General features: G+C 46.2%; 1 protein-coding gene across 1 annotated transcript; it reads right to left on the bottom strand.

Moving 5' to 3' along the window:
• Positions 1-104: 104 nt before the first annotated feature.
• Positions 105-21766, bottom strand: RMDN3 (regulator of microtubule dynamics 3). The gene is given in 17 exon segments (XM_032593665.1): positions 105-773; positions 1014-1043; positions 1045-1097; positions 1212-1265; positions 1471-1528; positions 1530-1577; positions 2054-2125; positions 2281-2357; positions 3756-3815; positions 6568-6670; positions 7456-7747; positions 13093-13236; positions 13664-13802; positions 13805-13855; positions 16104-16316; positions 16675-16844; positions 21738-21766. Coding segments are annotated over 15 exon segments (1470 nt in total). The 5' UTR covers positions 16291-16316; positions 16675-16844; positions 21738-21766; the 3' UTR covers positions 105-671.
• Positions 21767-22274: the final 508 nt, after the last annotated feature.

Here is a 22274-nt window from a genome sequence, read left to right as displayed (position 1 = left end):
AATTTCCACTGAAAAGAGCTTAAACTATTAGGTGCTATTTGTCTGCAATAGCTTCTGTAGTAGGAAGTAGTTATGGAAATGTCAAGCAAGAAAGGGGAATATAGTCACTTCTAATCAAATTTGGTTTATTCAAGTTTGTACCAAAATATATTCCAGGCAAGTCCTCAGATCATCATTTCACAGTCTCCTGTCTTATGCACTGTGCCCTTCTAAAAGCTGCTGGGATTCTATTCCGGAAGTCAAGTATTCCAGCCCCTCAGCCCAGGAATATAGTTAGAATTCACATGATAGGGGAGAAGAGGGCAATATTCTTGGGCTGCTATGACCTTTCCTTTTACCATGATAGGGTATGGTTTTCGGACTATATACTTTGGTGTTGAATATTAATCAGTAGAAAAGATTAGAGAGTACAAGTTCTGTTTTGTTCCCATAGCTCTTTGAAGTTCATCCACTCACAGGCTAAAGGCAGCCTTCAGTGCTAGTCTTGGTTTTTCCAAGAATTCACTTAAGAGAACTACAGAAATCCAGGCCTCAAGTACCTTACCCAATTTCAGATTAGATAAGGGATTAGAATAAATTAACCAGTGGGCAAGGAAAGAAATTGGGGAATGGTATAGATACCAGCCAGGCTCGGGAGTCAGGACCCTCACTTAAGCAGTCTTAGATCTGATCTAAAAGCAGGGCAGTCTCCTCAAGTCATGAAGGCACTGAAATATGATTATTCTCTTAAAATTACCTTCCAATTCTTCCAAGTCTTTCTGGAAAGCTGAATCCTACGGAGACAAGAGATAAAACCAAAACTAGACCAGAACTCGAAAATCTAACATTTCCCCCAACCACTGATACCTGAGAAGGGCCCTTGCTTCCTTTTTACCTACTTTCGCAGGACAGCCTATGAAATCTGCCTCCCTCCCCTAGGTGAGATATATATAAAAGAACCTATATACAATTTTCTAGGGAAGATTCTTTCCTGGAAAAAAGGTCACATGATTCAAGAGCTCTTCAAAGTATACCTCATTGGTGACATCTGGCAGCTCCAGGGCTTAACTTCATCCACTGTCTAGCTTCAGAGTTTTTTCCTAGTTCTCTGTAGCACTGAAAAGATACAACAGTGAAAATCTGGGAGAAATACCACCAGAACCTGGACTTTTAGGACTTCCCCACAAATAACATATTTTCATCGATGTTGAAAAAAGGCAGGTGAGTTTACCTTGGAATATATACACTCCCTGCTTTGGAAAATCCTGGCTGTAGTTCTTCAGCCTAGAAAAGGGAGGAACGTGGTTCAGTAAGGGAATTACATGTTCAAGTCAGGCTGAGGTTTATTAAATAGAGCTTTCAGTTCCCAACCCAAAGACTGATCCAGCTCCCTCCAGGGAACTCTATAAGCTATCCAAGTGGTTCTGATTCTTCCCACTAGAAAATTTGCCTACCCTACACAGAAATCTGTCCCTTCCTTCCCGATCTCCTTTAGGAAAGCTCTCGCGAGGGCCTCCTGCACCGTGGCACTTAGAGAGGGCTTTCGAACAGGCTGTAGCAGTTTTTTTCTCTAGCCAGCTCAGGTGAGAGACCTGCCACCAAAAGAGCAAGGTGTAAATAAAAAGTTTTAAGTATCTTTTTTTTTTTAATTTTTTTTTTCAAACGTTTTTTATTTATTTTTGGGACAGAGACAGAGCATGAACGGGGGAGGGCAAGGAGAGAGGGAGACACAGAATCGGAAACAGGCTCAGGCTCTGAGCCATCAGCCCAGAGCCTGACGCATGGGCTCGAACTCACCGGACCGCGAGATCGGGACCTGGCTGAAGTCGGACGCTTAACCGATCTGCGCCACCCAGGCGCCCCTTAAGTATCTTTAAGAACATCAAATATTCTGTACTTAAAACATGGTCAGATAGGGCTGGGTCCAGTCACCCATACACAACCATTCAGAGAAATGGGTACTTGAGCCAGACCAGGCTACGGCCCCTGCTTGCAGGTTTTCACTGCAAGGATAGCAGTGTCACGGGACACTTAGGGCCTTGATACCAGGCCCAGAATTTAGCTTACCTGGTAGGCACCACCTGCCAAGAAGAAGTGAGCCATAGGGTTTTTCTGGCTGGAGAGCAATGGCTTTGTCCACATGCTCCTGAGGGGAAAAATGTAAATCTAAACTACCATCAGAGTTGCTAAGGGAAGAGCAAGTCGTAGACACTGCAGGAGCACCCTTTGCAAGGAGCTGGGATAGAGCAGGCAATCTGGAATAGAGCAGTTACAAGGGAAGGAAGAGAAGCCTTTCCTCACCTTGAAGCTGAAGCCACTCTGGATGCGCCTCTGGATGCTCTCATGCTCAGCCAGCTGACCACAAAGCACTGCATACCTAAGGGGGAAAGTGCAGCGGCTCAAGGACAAGGAGTGGGTTTCTCATCAACTGCCCACTACCCCCCTCAAGTAGAGCTGAAAATAGCATTTTATATGTATAAAATTCTCTTCATAAATCTGCAGTCCCAATTCATATTCTTTAACAAACACGGTAGGCTCACATTCTCCAAAGTATGCTAGGTACAAAAAAGTGGAGGGGTCCCAACACCAGTAAGCTTCTCCTACTTAACATTTAGGCAATGTCTCAGTCCAAATCTCCACTAATTTCTCCATGTAAGGAATATAGCCATGGCGGGGGCATAAAAACTTAAAAAGTGGATCTAATAATCATCAAAACTAAGGGACCTAAATACATTGCTTATCATCTCCTGAGCAGACACTAAAAGAAGGTCTACGTTAGCTTAGAAGTATTTAAGTATGTCCCTGGGAAGCTGTACTCATGGACAAATTGGGATGGGATACTCTAGGAAATTCTAATGTTAATTTGGGAACCAACAGAAGCTGATGAAGACAGGCTTCAGATTATATCCTCCCACCCAATCAGGGAACAAAGCCAGCCAGCTTTCCATCTTCAAAACAAACATCTTACTACCCTATCTCCCCAGCATTGTTTCTAGAAGCACAATTGACATTAAATGTGTAGAGACCCAAGTTGCCTTTCATTTATTCCTTAAATATCGGGGGCATCTGTATCAGATACTTCCAGAGGCTCATTTCCATATTTCCTCCCAAACAGCTGTTCTCCAAGAATAAAGTGTAAGGCTATTTCTATCCTTGGGAGTCCAGGAGCCCCAAGGAAGAACACAGGAAAGTGGCACCAAGGACCTGATCCCTGAGAGGAGCTCTTGCAGAGACAATCTGAGGCAGAAATATGGAAAGCAAGGGAGAGGTGGGAAGAGAATTTTCACTAAAAACTCTTGAGGTGCTGGAAACAGTCCCTAGGACACCAGTTGGATTTGACCCGTGGAAGTTGGCAGAACCTTGCCTGACAAAGACCACAAACAGAGTTGAGGTTTTGTAAGCTGATAAACTAACTCATGCAGCCAAGCAAAGTAAGCCAAAGTCACCACCAGCCAGGGACTGCAGCTGGGGAAGGAAAGAGCTTGTGCAGACAAACTACAAACTGTGCCGCTTCCTTGAAGAGCCAAGAACCCACAATTTGTAGCTAGGATAACTCTTAAAAGCTATGCGTTTCTCTAAGTCCCAACAACAAATCCTATTTCCCCTTGCCTCACTCCCAAGGCACCTTCCAAAAAACGACCCCCCCCCCCCCCTCCCCCAGGCCCCTGCTCCCTCTCCTGTCTCCTTTGGCAAGCGCCTTTGTGGTCAGGGCAGAGAAATGGCTCTCTTCCACTCTAACTCATGCTAACTCTTCCCACGACCCGGTAGATTATTACACTGGTGACATTCAGCATTCTCATCCCCCTTCTCCAGAGCAGCCTCTGCCTCTTCTTTTCCTATAAGACAAAGGTAATCCAGAGTTGACAAGGGTTCCCATGCACACTTCCACAGCAGGGGCTCTGGCACCAATAACTGCTCTAGCTCTTACTAATCACTACCCTGGCTAGATTTTCTTTGAAATAATTTGAGTTTGAACGAATGAAAAGCTATAAATAGAGCGAGGTGAAGCAGAAATTATCCCTGAGAACAGCTTTCTGTCTCTGTCATCAGCGGCCCAGCTACCTTTTGTTTTAATTTGTTTTTACAGCATCCACCTGATGTACTCAAAGCATTTTAAACTTTTTTTTTTTTTTTTTTATTGAGAGAGGAGAGAGAGAGCACAAGCTGGGGAGAAGCAGAAAGGGAGACACAGTCCAAGTAGGCTCCAGGCTCTAAGCTGTCAGCACAGAGCCCAACTCAGGGCTAGAATCCACACTGTGAGAGCCAAAGTCAGCCAGCCTGAGCCAAAGTCCAGACACTTAACCAACTGAGCCACCCAGGTGCCCCTCAAGCATTTTAAATATAAAAAAACCCAATGGCATCAAACTATTCCCAACGACCTTATCTTAGAGGGTTGGTGGACAGGCTTCAAGGTGTCCATGTTTCTCTGGAGTTGTTAAAATTTACCTACAGGTAACATTTTATGAGGAGAGGGCCTATAGCTTTAATCAAATTCTCTAATGGATCTGTGTCCAAGATAAACACAGCTCTATATCAAACTCCTCATCAGAGCCAAATGGACCAACGTCTGACCAGAGATGACATTCACTTAGTTTTCTAGGCACTAAGACTGATAAAGAAATCAAGGCCTAACACATGAAGGCTCTTGAACAAGGACTTCCTAGGCTAACAAGGAGCCTGGAGCCCTCTAGCTGGAGAACATCATGCCTACAACACTGGAGAAAAGAGCACACTGCAAAATAGAACTTCTTTGATTAAAGCCCGAGAGGGCTTCAAAGGGAACATGGAGAAAATGGAACCAAAAGTAATGGGTTAAGTGATAGGCTAGCTGATGTGAAATGTTTCTTCATGCTGAAATTATAATTATGGTATAGAAGTTGCATATGCAACAAATACATTTTTAAGATGGCTGATGAGAAATAACACCCCTCCCCAATAACCTTTCCTCCACCCCTTTTTAAGACCACTCTTTTTTATTTTGAGAGAGAGGGCTGTATGGAGCAGGGGAGGGGCAGAGGGAGGGAGAAAATCCCAAGCAGCCTCCACCACCTTCAGTGCAGAACCTGACATGGGGTTTGAGCCCACGAAACTGAGATCATGATGTGAGCCAAAATCAAGAGTAGGAACACCTGACTTAGCCACCCAGGCCCCCTATAACCTCCCCTTTCTAAACAATGACCCACTGTGGCCCCATCAGTGGGAGGACATGTCTCTTAGTGGATTTTTCCCTGCCCACTTCAAAGCAACTCTCTTAATAGAAAAACAAATATCCCGTCAGAGGTGAGAGTTTCTTCCTGCCAAGTTAGACATGAGGGTGAAAGATATCACCTAGATCCCACACAATGGCCTCCTCCTGGTGGTCCTACTTTTAGAGATAGAACAAAATGAGAACTTTAGACACATCAAGGATGGTCCTAAAAAAAGCCACTATTCTAGAAGCAGGCCTCCAGAGATGCTCAATCTGTCCTCTAGCAGGAGTAGACTTGTACAGAATTGCTAAGCTCTGCAGACCAACCAGAGCACTGGCTATGGCTGCTCTAATCACCACTCTGCCTTCACCTTCAGGTTTCATCCTGGCTACTGGTACTAATAAGAGATGATCAATGATCAAAAAGAAAGGTTCTTGTTGATACCAAGAGTCCAGATATTAGCCCAAAAGCTGATCAGAATCCTCACCTGAAATTTAGGAGGGAAAGCAAAAGCTTTTGAGAAGAAGCAAACAGTAATTAAGCACCTTCTGTTAAAACTTGGAGATTTTTCTGAAAATATCAATAAACATTCAACTCAACTGGCCTAGTCTTTCTATATTGACAGAATTCTACAAATGCTTAGAACAATGACCTTGAGGTATGTCAGATTCTACATTAGCAAAGACTCAATGTTTGTAAGTGAAGAAGTAGACATGTCCACTTTGGATAGTTCAACTGACTTTAGATAACTGAGTAAGACCTAGAAGTCTATTGATGGTGCCTGACTTGGGCTATGTGGCTAGGCAGGACCCATCTTCCCCACAAAGCCAGTCATTTCTCAAAGTCCCAGAATTCTCAGTGATATGACAGGGAAGAGCCCTGAACTTGGCATAATTCAGATGCACCCTACCTCCCAGGATACACACTTTGGTAACAGAGTTGCTAAATTGATCTCAAAGACTCCTAAGCTAGCAGTAGTCTTCCAAACTACTCCTTACAGGCCCTCACCAAACATTCCACTCTGTTCTTAGAACACATGCTCCACAGGCTCCATAACAAACCAGATTCCTAAGCAACAGCAAAAAACCCTCTTCAGATTAATAAAGTAGGCTTTGCCCTCTCTTGCAGCTGGGGAGTGAGAACAAAGAATTGCACTAGTTTGATACAACTATCCCTAAAAACATTTGCACCTGTACTAATCATGGTGTGCAGAGAAACAGACTGTGCTGTCTCAAGAAGGAAGAAGCCCATGGGAACCAGAGTTTGTGCTGAGTGAAAGAGGGAGCCACAACTGCCCTGACAGCCTACATCTTCTCTTAGTAGATCCCCTGAGCCCCAGATGAGCCAGCTATACCCCTAGAATCAGTCAACTTCCCACCAGGAATCTGTCAGCACTTACCATTTAGGGCATATGACTTTTTCTCGCTCACCTCCTCAGTGAGCTCACACATGTCACTGTAGGCCCGGGCCAGACGCCAGAGAAAGTCCTGCCGATTTCCATACTGCAGACCAAACAGAGGGATGGATAAGGCCCCTTTTCAGCTGCAGAGAACTGGGGCTCTGGCCTTCTCCCCACGCCCCTTTCAGTTTCCAAGCTAGTGTGTTATAAACTGACATTAGGCCAGCCTTATGCACAGTGTTTCATCCCCATGACCTCCCACCTGCACTTAGCTAACTAAGGACGCATTATCTCTAGACAGTAGATTGCACAACCCCTCAGAGTGAGGGCATTCTGGCCTGACACCATGAGGAATAAAGGTCAACTCCAAGATGAAGTGAGGCACAATGAAAGTCTTGCTGACACAATGAAAAAGTGAAAATGCCCAAGAAAAGGAAAAATTCTAACTGGGGTATTTATACCTGGGTGAGCATAAATTCTAGCAGTGAACCAGAGAAAGGAACTGTGGTTGAATGACCTATACACTTGTTACAGAAATTTCAAGTAGGGCAGGCAGCTTGGGCTCTGCCTCAAGGGAAATAAAAAGAAAAACTACTCTGGTTCTTTCCACATTTCTCTCTACTGTAAGAGGTAGAGCTCTTTAGCAGTAGTTCTACAGTAGGCAGAGGACTGGGGAGGAAGCTCTAGGGCAGGCGGCACACCTAGGCCCCTGGGGGCAGTGCATGGCCTACTTGAATAGCACATGCAGCCCTGGGGGTACATGCAGAACCAGCCATCTCACCCTCCCTTCCCTTCCCAGGTCACCTTTCAGGCTTATCAACTACAGGGGCCTGCTTTCATTCTCGGAGGGTTGGGGGTTAGTAAGGGCGGACGGAGCTGGAGCCTCACCGCCAGCTTGTTGTTGAGCAGCAGCTGGAAACCCTCCCGCTTGCCCTGCTCATTGCCCTGGTGTAACTCATCGGCCTGCTGCAGGAGGGGCAGCACATCCTCCAGGCCAGGGGAGCCTCCAGCCTCCAGGACTCTGGCCGCTGGGCCTGAAGCCACCTCCACCTCCACCTCCAGGTCCAGAGAATCCTTTCTTCCCATCTTCACAGTCTCACAGCTCACTTCGTCTTCCCCGTCATCACTTTCCCTGTCAGAGTCATGCTCGTAGTCTGACTCAGCGTTGGCCGTTGTATACCTGTGGCAGAGAAATGTAAGTGACAGGGTCAAGGGAGATTTTTTAGCCTCAGAGCCCTAGGGTCTATCCCCCCCCACAAACAAGGGCTCTTCATGGCACTGCTGTCCAAAGCCCCAAGTGAAAACCATTTCTATCACTTAAGGGCAGAAATTAGTCCTTGAGAGAAAACTTCCCAGGGGGAACTATGGGCTGGGAAAATGATGTCCCCTGCAGGGAAAGAGTGACCAGCAGGGGACACTGTGGCAGCCAGGGGCTGATGCTGAGCTACCGCCAGGTCAGGCAGATAATCAGAAAAAGCCTAGAAGAGAAGCTGCCTAAAAAGTAATGTACCAAAATACTGCTAGTAGATCTCAGGGTAGAAGAATTAAAGGTAATCTTTTTTGTATTTTTTAATATACAGGACTGCTTTAGTGAGCATATATTCTTATAAGTAAAAAAAAAAGACATACTTAAGATAAAAACTATAATGTAGGTGGAACTGATCTCCTGAGCTAGATTCTCACCAGGCTAAGGGCCTGTCAATCATTTTTGTTTTATCAGCCAAAAGCACCTGCCACAAACAATGTGGGTGGGTGCCAGCCTCTGAGGCCACGGGCAGGCCAAATAGCAACGTTTTCTTTCTCAATTCAAGGTACACCTCTCTCCTAAGTCAGCAGCCAAACCCAAACCACAATAGGAGTAGCCCTTGGAAACCTTAGGAACTTGCCAGGGATGGGGAAAGGCCACTTTGCAGGTGGAATCAGGAGAGGAGGAAGATGCAAACAGACCCCCCTGGGAAGGTATCTCTGGGGCCACCGTAAGAAATGCCTCCTAGGAGCCCCCAACCTTGATGCACTCACTGAAGAGGAGGCCAAGTTACTCTTGGCTTCATTAGCAGCTGATTGGGATGTTCTCCCTAACCACCAGCTGATTCAGACAAAAACTGAGAAGGTACGACTTTCAAGGGCTAGAACCGGACACCAGAGCAACCTCCAGACTTGAGTGAAGGCAAAGCAGGTTCTGTCAGAACCAAAAGGTTCCTAAGCACAAGGAGGATCTTGGGCCATTTAGGGATAAGACTTCTCCATCCCGAAATGAAAGATAGGGACAGGATACCTGTGGCTGAAGAAGAGATGAGAGGGAGACCTACAAATAAAGACAATACAGACCACTTAAAGTTGGGCTGAGAGCTGTAGGTCAGAAAGCCAGACAGCAAGGAGTGAAGCTCCATCCAGAAGTACCAAATGAGCAACCAGGACCTAGTGCCCCATCCATGCTGCTTTATCAAGGAGCTTCCAGACTCATCTAATGAAGCGTCCCAGGATCAGCTACTACGGGAAACTTGTAAGGTACTGAAAACCTACTTCACCTTGCTGAGTAAATGTGACCCAAGTTCTTTCCCCTCTAGCAATGTGCAGTAAAAACTTCAGAAATTAAAGGGACAAGGAAAAGTGGCATTGGATTTTACAAACCAACCTGGCTGTGATGAACAAGACCACACACAGGCAGGCCTAGAGAAACTCCCCACCAATTCTTACAGCTTGGCCAATAGCCTGCCCCAAATGAGAAAATCAAATCAGAGTCTACTAGTGCCTCTACTCATGCCAGCCAGGCCCAAAGGCAAGATGGGTAAATGGGTTACCTGGGACAAAGAGCTGGAGTCTCATGTTTCCTGTTGCTAGAAGGGAGGACACCATTGCCTGCTGCTGAACCCCCTCTAATTAGGAGTTCTAATAAGGAGTTCTCCCAGGGAGGGACCCCTACCCTTACCCCTTTTAGAGCAGAGGCATCTGCATAGTCCTCTCCAGAGAGCTCACATGGCTGAAGAAAAGGAGTGGTCAGGAGGGACTTTCGTTGCCACCCACGGAGTGAGAGCTGGTGGGGTCCTTGTGAGGCCAGTGAGGCTGAACAGTTGAGGGGCCTTTTACTGCCAACCTCAGCCTCGCTTCAGGGAGCTCTGCTCTGCCTCACTAATTTGCAACCTGGCTGGCTGGCAGCAGTGGGTGGGCAGACACTATTGCTCAAGCACAGACATCAGCCTTGTGAGCTGCCAGGGCTCAGCTACAGGGGCTACGTCTCTACACTGCTACCATTTTCTCACACTTAGACCACCCGTCCAGGCCTTGAGCAATGAGACAGGAGAGGAGGAGAGAGAGAGAGAGAGAGAGAGAGAGAGAGAGAGAGCGAGACGAGAGAGAGCGAGAGAGAGATGTGCCTTTTGTTTAACATGCCCTGAGGCTTTTGAGGTCTACCAGGGACTGGCAGGTACCTTTGAAAAGTCTCTTTGGAGCTGTGCCTGGGTGGAACCACTGTTCCCATACAAGGTAGAGGATCCATGGCTCCCTCGAAGCAAGGAGGCTAGAGCTACCCTACTCCAGCCCTTGAGGAGAGCCCCCAAGTCAGTGATCAAGGACTCAGTTACACGCATATCCCCTTCTTCTGACAATTAAGTTTCTTTGACTCCTCCTAAACCCCATTAGAAGGGCTGAGCTAAAACATTCAAAGACCAACCAGGCATGGGAGACTAACTGGTGAGGGAGATAGGACCAACCTAAATGAGGTGATTAATGCCCAAGGAGGGGTGGCAATGGGGTTGTAGGTAATCCTTCTTGGCTGGGATGCCTGGGAAGGCTTGCTGGAGGAGCTGGTGTTTAGGGGAAGCTGCGTTTTGACCAGGAAAGAACTAAAGCTGTGTTTGTACAATGCTCAGGGAACAGCTCACGAACCCACATGGCGATTCTGCCTCTGCCACATTCAGGTCGATCCCGGGAGTTCAAAGTTGCTCCTTTATTTAGAAGAAAAAGGCAATACAGCTTTTAGGGAGTAGGGCATCAATAGTCTAGCATTTCATCCCTCAAAGAAGCACTCCTTCCCTGTCCCACATGTTCAAAGCTATTGCAGGGTTTATGGTCTCCTCCCAAAACCCCCCCTTGGCCTATCTGGCATGACCATGGCAAAAAGAATTATCCACCACGGCCACTGCCCCAGATAGCAGCAAGCTAAACTAGAGTCTTGCACCACAAGCCACCATCAGCTTCTACGTGCCACACGATCGGTCATGGGCTGAAGCTTGCTGGAGCTATAATAAGAAGCCACCCTTCCTCTGTCCCATCACACGATGGCTGATGGGCCTGTCCTTCCCTTTATGGCCTTGGGAGCCCCAATGAGCACTCCAAGCAGTGAAGCACCCACAGGCCTCCCTGGTTAAACACCCTGGCTCTCACTCTTCCCAGAAGTTTGTACAACTTCTTAAAATCATCATTAAGAGTCTTGAGTTCTACATCCTGATCTTGGGGAGAGCTGTGACCTCTCCTGTTCTACCCTCTTACAAACATCAGTTTCCCACCTCCAGTGACCTGCTAAAAATGGGTTGCACAGAGATGCTCCTTAAGTCTCAGGGTCCACTTTGTCCTTCTTTCTTTTCAGGTCCAGATGTGTCAAACATGAATTCCATTTTTGCCCCCTCCTCTAACACAGCCTCTGGAAACAGGCAGGAAGTATTAGGTAAATGGAAAGGGGCCATGTCCATGAGCCCTTGACAATACAGATAACAAGGATCAGACAACACCCAACAACAGTAGTCAGAAGTGAGGACTAAAGCTTGTAGTGAGAGGTGCCCGAGCAATAATCAAATCCAGCACAGATACCCAATGGCAGTAATATCGAAAAAGAGAGTAATAATATCATTCTTATTTTCTTAGAAAACCAATGAGGACAGGCAGGAGAATATAATGGCCCAAACAAGAAAATGAGGCTGAAATTTTCTGAGTAAGATGTACTGAACAGATCTATAGCTGTGGATAGTATGGGTAGGTCTTTCCTGGGCAGTGAGCTGTGGCAGCTCGTTAGTCCATGGGAAGAACTCCCAAGGGCTGCATGGAACATTTCTTCCTGAAAAAGCTTTTCTATGCCCAACCACCAAGCCAGGCCTTAAATCACAGACCCTCCTGATCAACAGACCCTCTAACCCCTGCAGACGAGCCCAGCTGAGCCTGCACTCAGTAGCTGTATAACCGTGGGAAAGGCATCATCAAACCTCACTAAGCCCTCAAGTCTCCATGTGTGAAACAGGGAGAAGAGCAGCATCTACTTCATAGGATCCCTGTGAGAATTAGGTGAGGAAATGCCTCTAAAGTACTTGGCATGCTGTCACAGGAAAAATGAACAGTAGTTACTATCATAAGTGTTTCAGCTAAAGAAACACTGCTGAATGGCTGTGTGCATGTTATAACTAAATCAGCCCTTCTGTCCCCACATTAAGGCTGGGCTATTCTCTGTGCCACTCTTTTCCTTGAGGAGGAAGAAAGGTTAGCCTTGAGATCTCAGGCCACCTAGATGACTGGAGCAGCAATAGACAAAGGGCAGAAGCTGCCAGTGACAGCATCAGGCACAACAAAAATGTTCATTCAGACTCCATCCTTGAGACAGAAGTTTCAAAATGGCACTATTGGCTTAAAATCGAAAAGCCCTTAGCCTGACCATGTTTGGAGGCTGTCCACCCAGACTCCTGCCTGCTGCCCATATCACAGTAAGGCCTACGGTCAGAAGTGCTAAGCTACCAAGTACTTGGGACAGTCAGCTCCCACCTGTGAAGATGCCAATGGAGCATGAGCAAGCCTCCCGTGTGGGAAACACAGGAGCTCCCAGGAGAGGGGAGCACCATTGGTGCTTGGAGGGCTCTGTAAACCTGGCCAGCCACTGAATGCAGGAAATAAAGTCATACACAATGCTTATAAAGTCCTTGTAATAGGGGCGCCTGGTTGGCTCAATCAGTAGAGCGTGTGACTCTTGATCTCAGGGTCGGGAGTTCAGGCCCTACATTGGGCATGGAGCCTACTTAATTAAAATATATAGGGGTGCCTGGGTGGCTCAGTTGGTTAAGCATCCACTCTTGATTTCAGTGCAGGTCATGATCCTGTGGTTCCTGAGTTCAAGCCCCATGTTGGGCTCTACATTGGGAGCGTGGAGCCTGCTTGATATTCTCTCTCTCCCTCTCTCTCTCTGCCCCTCCCTTGCTCTCAAAATAAACTTAAAAAAAATTATAAAGCCTTATGATAACACAGGAAAATGCCCAACTAATGTTACAGGAAAAATAAAAATAAAAAAATAGTATGGTAACTGTAAAAAAACCTGCTCAGAGGAAAATAACAGATGCAAGCATCAAGCATTGTTAACATTCCACTTGGCTGGGTGACATAAGGTAGATGGTTTTTCTTGTTTAACCTATTCTGTGCTTTATTCATTTATACCCTTACCTTGTTCCAAAAATTATTCACGCAGCTCAGTGTGAATTTTCTATATAAATAATATTTTCACAAAACGTAATCCAGCTGAAGCCACAACTGCCTCCAGGAGAAAAAACTCACCCGCCTTCGCTCTCAGCATCTGTGAACGTGGCTCCTGAGGTGGCCGTGAAGTAGACAGAGCTGGAGCCAGTAGAGTCACTCCTCTCTCGGGCAAAAGGGAATCTCCGCCGCCGAGCCATTCTCTGGCTCTCTTCCATGTGGGATCTGAAAAGCAGGCCCCTTTAGAGGGTGCCATCAGGCCCCAGCCTGCCTGTTTTTCCCTTCCCCATGAGGGAGGCTCTTAACTACTGCTGCTCATTAAATGGCCAAGAGTGGACAAAATCCTGGGTCTCTACCCTTAGAACAAGAAGGGCAGCTCCCTGGCCCAGCCCCATTGGGCACACCAGGTAAGTCAGAACAAAGCATTTCAGCTGCTCCCACAGACCACGAGGCCCCAAAAGCAGCAAGGAACTTACGGAAGGCAAGGTACCAAGCATACAGCTTCCCTGCCATTTATGGGAGAAGCTGTAAAACTGGCTTCTTCCTTAGGGACAGGCAGCAAAGGCCAGGACATGGCTCAGCTGAAAAGCTATAGGGGCTGGGAAAAGTTGAGGGGCGGGGGCGAGGCGGGACAGAAGGCCGCATCACTCACCGGACCTCCCCAACAATCTGCCCGGCAAGCCCCTGCAGGCTGCTCCTCAGCTCCTCCACCTCCCGCCGCAGGGCCGCCAGGCTGCTGAGCACAAAGTCCAGGCGGTCCAGCACCTCCTCCTGCCCTTCACGTGGAAGGCTGGCAGCACTGCACCATCTCCAGCCTCGCCTGGGACTGCCCGCAAAGGCCTCACTGAAGGAATGACAGCAGACAATGACGCTCATGAGATAGAGTGAGGAAAAGATCTTGGACCTGGAATTCAAGAACACTTGCTTCTCACTGGAGCTCATTTTACAAAAACCCTTGAGGCTCAGACAGTATAGGTTCACAGGTGTCCTGGTAACAAGTCTCAAGTGACTATTCAAAGAAAAAAAATTCCAAGATCTCAATCTATAAACAGAGCCCACTCTGTTCCAGGAACCTTCCACAGCAAGGCAGGTAACGTAAAATGCTTGCAAGACTTTAGTACCCAAAAGGCAGGACACCTGCCCTGCCAAAGGAAAACAAAACCCCTTACATGCCTAGCTCTCAAATACCAGGCAGTCGATACTCAACACACAGCAAAACTAAAATTGAACTCAAATTCTGATCTTTCATTTCACAAAGAATAGCAAAGACAACTCTGAGCTCCTCTTCATTTAACACCATCATAGAAGGGCAAAGAAAGGGGCAGTTACTAAGAGCAAAGGTATACTGGGAATACCCCATCCACACCCCATGGGAAAACACCATTACCAAGCCCTCAATTGAGTTCGGGTAAATTCCAACAATAATGCTAACATCTGGTAGCTACCTAAGGCAATTGGCCTGGAAACGTAAAATAGGGAGAAACTAGGAGGCAGGACCCACAGTCCAGGCAAGCATAAATGGGTTTCAAGGACATCTAGTGACCAGTGTAGGTCCCCATTAACAATACATACCCAAACAGCATTCAAGAGCAAGAGGGGCACCTGGGTGGCTCAGTAGGTTAAGCAACCAACTTCAGCTCAGGTCATGATCTCGCAGTTCATGGGTTCAAGCCCCGCATCAGGCTCTGTGCTGACAGCCTGGAGCCTGTTTCGGATTTCTCTCTCTTCCCCTCCCCCACTTGTGTGCACGTGCTTGCTTGCTCTCTTTCTCTCTCTCAAAATTAAACATTAAAAAAATTTTTTAAAAAGCATAGAGCAAGAAAGATTGGGGGGGAGGCGTGAACACACTGGCTTGATAGGAAGAGCACGCGACCTTGATCTCAGGGTGGAGTTTGAGCCCCACCTCAGATGTAGAGATTAAATAAAATTTTAAAAAAGAAAGGTCTCTGGGAACATGCCACTTTCTCCAAACAGCAGAAGAAAAACTGCTAAGAAGTTACAAACAAACCACAAGGGAAAAAAAGGAAAGACTAGCACACTCACAATACTAGGTTAGCAGCAGCTTATAAAATGCTGGCCAACAGGTGCAATCTAAATTGATAACTCTAGGGGTGCCTGGGAGGCTCAGTTAAGTGTCTGACTCTCAATTTCTGCTCAGGTCATGATCTCACAGTTAGTGAGTTCCAGCCCTCATTGGTCTCGGCAAGGATGGTGTGGAGCCTACTTGTAATTCTCTCTCCCTCCCTCACTCTGCCCTTCAACCCTCTCTCAAAATAAATAAACTTTAAACTAAATAAGTTGATAACTCTTTGAAGACTCTTCTAAAACTAACTTTTCCAATCCATCTGGCATTTGGTAATCAGAAAACACCCATTCCCAACTAACATGGGGTGAGAGGATATGAATGTGCATCTATTACACACACATGAGGGAGTGGCTTGAACCAGCCCTAGATGCTTTGGTCAAATGACTTAAGGTCAAAGTTTTGCAAAACGAAAGCACTACCCATTTCAGCTGTGGCTGGAAGCCAGCCACATTCAGCTTCAATTGCAGTAAATGCACTCCCAGTTCCATGCTGTGGAAGTCCACAGGACCAGGTGACCAGGCCCAGCCCTGCCACTTAATTGCTCTGTGACAACCTCAGTAAAGTTACATAATCTTTTTGAGTCTCAATTTCTCCTAAGAAGGATTAAAAAAACCCTGAATAGTCTCTAAGGTCCCTTCAAATTCTAATACATAATTTAATACAGAAGTCTCAAGACTCAATCCCCATAAGATTAGTTTTCCCTTTTGCCTTCTTTTGGACTTTTTCTCTACTTATTAAACACTTCACCCACCACTAAGCAAGTGCCTTTTATACACCATAGCACGTTGTGGCCTGAACTAAGCCTGAAAGCTAAACAATTTCACAATATACTTTCCTGGAATTATATGAAGAAGAAGAGAAGAGGAAGACTGCTTTCCTTTTCAATAAACTGCAAAAAGGTGAAACTCTCATGCACCCCCACTCCGTTGTCCTGCTAAACGCAGCCCGGACCGTAGGCCCATTCGTCAACCATGACTGTGGCCTCAGGGGACCGGCTCCTACCTACCCTGGCGTCCGGGCTCTGAAGTCTGTGTGTAGTCCAGGGAGTTAGGTAGGCTCTGGCCGTGGCCGTGGCGCTGGGTCCGTTTCCACCGCTGGCTGTAAAGGGCACACAGGAATCCAAGGCCCGCGGCGGTGCCCAGCAACAGTCCCAACCCGGCCTGGGTGCCTCCCAAGACCCCCAGTCTAGACATGCTTCATCTGCAGCCCACGTGAGCCACTGGAAGCAGGCGGGCAGGGGGAGAGAGATTCGTGAGCGTGGTCCACCCACCCCGAAGGCCGAACCCCTGGAGATATCTCCTTGCCCAGAACCTGAGCTCCCCGACTACCCTCATCCCCGTCTGGACCCTAAGGTTTCCGCCAGACTCCTGTGCGGGACTGACGCGCCTCTCACTCAACCTGGACGCAGCCTCCTGTCCAACACACCCGCAGCCCCGATCTCAGAGTCAGGTTTCTGGGCCTCCAACTCCCCCCACGACACTGCAGACAACAAACCCGCCGCCCGGCTGCAAGCTCCGGGCCTCCCCCGCGCCCTCGGAAGGCACCCTGGCTGGCAGCAGATCGACTCAGACCCTTACCCGACCGCTCGAAACCACTGGGACAGCAGCCACGCCGCCGGCCTCTCGCTGTCAATGGCCGTGACGTCATCAAGCGGCGCCAGCAGCCCCACGCGCCTTTAGGAAGGGGCGGAGAGATGACCGCTTGAGGCTCTGCCTCCGCCTTTGCTTTTTCCAGGGGGCGGTGCCAGCTGGGAGCGGGAAAGGGGAACCAAAGAGGGAGGTGGAGAGGGAAAGAGCAGAGAGACTTCTGGGTCGGATACTCCAGCAGTACCACATTCTGGCCAGTTGAGGTTCCATTTCCCTCCAGTCACACCAGTTTTCCTGTTGTTCCCGAATGTCTTTCTCTTTGCGTCTATTGTTGCTTCTGCCTGACCCATCATATATCTGGAAAACACCACCCCCTTCCCGCCTTTCCTTGACGCTCTGTCATAACTCAGACTTTATTTGATTTTGGCTTAATTTGTTCATGCATTCTTAAAAATGTTTATTTATTTTTGCCTGGGGGGTGGGCAGGGAGAGCGGGAGGAGCAGAAAGAGTGAGCAAGAATTCGGGGCAGGCTGGCCCTGTCAGCGCACAGCCCCATGAAGGGTTCGAACACACAAACCAGACCATGACCTGAGCCAAAATCAAGATTCCCAAATTTAACCGACTGAGCTAGCCAATCTCCTCTGTTCATACATTTTTTACTCGAACCATTTACTAAGTACTAGATAGCACCTTTGGCAGTTCAAATTAGACCAGATAAATTGTTGGTTACTCACAAGAGGTCCCTGAGTCATCAGGGGCAGCTTCTCCCTGCTGACACTTAACAATAGATGCAAACCCCAGCACTAAAAAAAAATCTTAAACCTTGCATTGTCTGTAGTACCTTAATCAACAGGGTTATAAACTGTTTTTCCATTTCCAGAATGTAAATGACATTCATTCCTCTAATGATAACATTTTTTAAATCTTTGGGTGAGGCTGAAACTTGAGTTGATCTCTAATTGCTTATATTCGTTCAGATACCATTTCATTTTTAAAAAAATCTGTATTCATCAGGATTTCTGTGCCCACTGTGAAAATTAATAAAGGGAAACCTCTCCAGTAGACAGAGGATATTAGAAGGGAAGGCTGGAAGGGGGAACCATTCCACTTTATGTCAATTACAGGCAGAATTGTCAATTATAGACGCATTAACAGAAGAATAGCAACAGAAGAGAATCATCAAATACAGGCTCCAACAGAGAAGGATGTACGATGATTGCATCTCCTACAATAAATCAACTACCACTGCAACTCAGCCAAAGAGAAACCGTCATCACCTAAACTCTTGTTTCTTTCCAGTGGATTCATGTTCAGAACAACTCCTCCCAACTTCCTCTTTCTTCTCCATAAAATAACATTCCTTTCCTTTGTTGAACTTGCGTATGGTTTTGCTGTAGCTTGCTTGTCATGGATTACAATTCTCTGCTATTCCTGAATAAACCTGTTTTTGCTGGTGAAATAACTGGCAGTTTTGTTTTTTCAGTTTAACACCACCATGGCCTATTGATTTTTATAATCCACTTATATAGGGGCGCCTGGGTGGCTCAGTCGGTTGAGCTTCCAACTTCAGCTCGGGTCATGATCTCAGTCTGTGAGTTCAAGCCCCGCGTCGGGCTCTGTGCTGACAGCTCAGAGCCTGGAGACTGCTTCAGATTCTATGTCTCCCTCTCTCTCTGCCCCTCCCCTGCTCATGCTCTGTCTCAAAAATAAATAAAAACATTAAAAAAATTTTATAATCCACTTTTGTGATTTTATGCAACTTCTTGCAACTTAAAACACTAAAAATACATAGGTCACTGGGGTGGCTCAGTTGGTTAAGCGACCAACTCTTGATTTCAGTTCAGGTCATGATCTCACAATTCGTGAGTACGAGCCCTGCATTGGACTCGGTGCTGTCCATGCGAGGTTCTCTCTCTCTGACCCTCCCCTGCTTGTGCTTGAACTCTCTCTCTCAAAATAGACGCTAAAAATTTTTTTTCAAAACAAAACTAGAGGACTATGATTCCAGTTTTATCATCAGCATTTCTTGCAAGTTAAAATTTAGTGACAACTGAAATATCTACACCAGCCCTCCTCAAATCCTTGACTAGATATTATATACATATATTTTTGAAGATTTTATTTGTAAGTACACCCAACTTGGGGCTCAAACTCACAACCCCAAGATCTAGAGCCACATGCTCCTTCAACTGAGCCAGGCAGGCGCCCCTTGACTAGTTTATTTACCTTTTAATTGTGAGATAGTTTACAAATAAGAGAGTACATTTAATGTATATATACATTATAAAGAACAATTTAAAGGCAACAAGGTTCCCACCCACAGCTTAAGGAGTAGAAATTTACCAATACCTCCTACTCATTTTTTTTTTTAATTTTTTTTTAACATTTATTTATTTTTGAGACAGGGAGAGACAGAGCATGAACGGGGGAGGGTCAGAGAGAGGGAGACACAGAATCTGAAACAGGCTCCAGGCTCTGAGCTGTCAGCACAGAGCCCGACGCGGGGCTCGAACTCACAGAGTGCAAGATCGTGACCTGAGCCGAAGTCGGCCGCTTAACCGACTGAGCCACCCAGGCGCCCCACCTCCTACTCATTTTTAAGGATTCAGTTCAAATAGTATCTCCTGAAATACACTAACTATAATTGTCTTGGTAGTGAGAAGAGTGTTTTTAATATAATTTTTCTATTATTTTTTCTCACTTTTCTGAGATATGCATGTGTTTCTTTTTTTTTTTATGTTTTTATATATTTTTGAGACAGAGAGAGACAGAGCATGAGCAGGGGAGGGGCAGAGAGAGAGGGAGACACAGAATCCAAAGCAGGCTCCAGGCTCTGAGCTGTCAGCACAAGAGCCCGAGGTGGGGCTCGAACTCACGGACTGTGAGATCATGACCTGAGCTGAAGTCGGACGTTCAACCGACTGAGCCACCCAGGCGCCCCTGCATGTGTTTCTTCAGTCATTAAAAAAAGTTAACTTTTGGAGAGAATAAAATTCATTTCCTTTGGGGAATCTTTCCAGCCCACCACCTTGGTGGACTTCATTTTTATTTTTCTTTGCTCCTGAGGTTTTGTTACCTCTATTACACTTGGTTCCATGATTATTTGCTTTCTAGCCTGGCTACCCAACTGGAGTGTTCACTCCTCCAGGATAGGGTTCATGCTCAGTTTATCTCCACATGCCCTGAGCCTAGCACAGCTCCAAAGCAGAAGCCACCCACAGAAGCTGAATGTGGAGGAAGGAAGGAAAGAAGGAATAACCAATATCCAGGCCCTGCCACTTAGACAATGCTTTCATGATGAAAAGCTGAGTTGTGGAAGAACAATTTCTCCTCTTTCTGCAGGAGAGGAAGATCTGCCAGATAAACCGATTGTGGCAAGAGGCGAGGCCAGATGGGCAGACCAAGCAGAGGAATTCATTTCCCCCTGGATATTAAAGATGTTATCGTACGGGCATGTGGCTGCCCGAGCAATCAGCAGTGGGGTGGGTGATTCTGGATGGAGCTCTCTATCTTATGTGGCATCTGCAGACCAGTTTTTCAAATGTAATAAAGCCCTGGCAGCCTGAGATTTGCACTGCCTTCCTGTCTTCTCCCAGGCCCAGTCCAGCCTGAGAGAGGACAGCAGAGCAGACCCCAGATTCCTGTCCTCCTCTCTGACCAGAATAGGCAAGCCTCATCTACCTGGCTCTCCCAAGAGAGGCAACATAGCCAAGTGTCTTGGGACTATGGCTCTACTCTCTGTGTCTAACCATTAACATACTTAACACTTACTTACTTAACAAATTCTTCTTCCTAGGGGCACCTGGGTGGCTCAGTTGGTCAAGCATCCTAGTTTCGGTTTTGGCTCAGGTCATGATCTCACCGTTTGTGAGTGTGAGCCCCCTGTCAGGCTCTGTGCTGATGGTACAGAAACTGCCTGTGATATTCTCTCTCTCTTTCTCTCTCCCTTCCCCCACCCCAGTTGTGTGCTCTCTCTCCAAAATAAATAAATAAACTTAAAAAAATTTAATATTTCAAATTAAATATTTAATGGCTATAAAAGAATAAATATTGAGGACATATATAACCCTTAGCACCCGGGTCCTAGTGTGAGAAAGAGAACATCACTTCTGCCTTATAAGACTCCTACATGGCTGTCCCCACCCGATTCCTTTCACTTCTCTCAGAGGTAAACACTGCTCTGAATATTATATTTATCATTCCCTTGTCTTTGCAATTTAATCACATATTTTTAATAGAAGTATAATTTAACCCTAATATTTTTCATCCCCAAACAATATAGTGTTTAGTTCTGCAAGTTTAGAGCTTTAAGTAGAATTAGCATATGTTTTCCCACAATTTACTTTTTCACTTAGCATTTTTCATTGCTATGCAGTCTCCATTGTATTAATCAACCAGATACTCTACTCTTGATGGGCATAAAAACTGTTGCCATTTTTTTGCTAATTACAAACAGTGCTGTTATAAATATTCTTGCACATGTATCCTGATGAGTAAGTTTTCTTGAGGTTTATCCAGAAACGGTTTGGCTGGGTCATACAAATGCACAACTTCAACTTTGATAGATGATGCCAAATTGTTTTCCAGGGTGATTGTATCAATCATAACACTTTGCCATCCCATCAGTAGTGTTTCTGTTGTTAGACCTTTTCGCCCATACTCAGTGTTTACAGATTTATTTACTTAGTAAATCATTATAGTCTTATTGGGGCATCTGGGTGGCTCAGTTGGTTGAGCAAAAGCCCGGAGGCTGCTTGGGATTCTGTATCTCCCTCTCTGCCCCTCCCGCACTCGCGCTCTTTCAAAAAATAAATAAACATTAAAAAAATAAAGTTATCTTATTGTGGTTTAAAATGTAGCTTGAAGGGCACCTGGGTGGCTCACTCAGTTAAGCATCTGACTTTTTTTTTTTTTATGTTTTATTTATTTTTGAGAGATAGAAGGCGAGAGACAGAGAGAGAGAGCAAGAACAGGGAAGAGGCAGAGAGAAAGGGAGACAGAGAATCTGACGTGGGCTCCGTGCTGACAGCAGAAAGCCTCAACGGGCTCTTACCCACGAACCAGAAGATCATGACCTGAGCCGAATTCAGTTGATCTTGCTCTCAAGTCTTGCTCTCAGGGTTGTGAGTTGAAGCTCTGAGCGGGGTGTGAAGCTTCCTTTAAACAGAAAATAAATAAATAAAATGTAGCTGGGATTTCTAATGACATTGAACAACAGGTTATCGGTTTATTAACCACTTCCATTCCTTCTTTTGAAAAGTGCCTATTCAAGTCATTTGCCCAAGTTTTTTTCTACTGATTTATCCTTGATTTGCAGGAGTTCTTTATATATCCTGAGTATTAATCCTTTGTCAGTTTAACAAATCCTTTGTCAGGCATGAGTATCTTATCTCTCCAGCTAAGTTGTTAAGTCTTGGAGGTGTAGAATAGTGGGTAGAGAGTACGGAATAATAAATTAGACCAGTAAGTATCCTGTAAGATTACAACTGCCTATTTCCCTTACAGCGAGCTCCACATCTATCAAAGCGCTGGGAGGCACAGAGCACGCCCTCTAAGTGCCCTTTATAGAGGTGACGATTGTTCAAAGGCC

The sequence above is a fragment of the Lynx canadensis genome, chromosome B3, assembly GCF_007474595.2.
Source record: "Lynx canadensis isolate LIC74 chromosome B3, mLynCan4.pri.v2, whole genome shotgun sequence".
In the NCBI taxonomy this organism is placed as follows: Eukaryota; Metazoa; Chordata; class Mammalia; order Carnivora; family Felidae; genus Lynx; species Lynx canadensis.
This window is presented reverse-complemented; position numbering and strand designations above follow the sequence as displayed.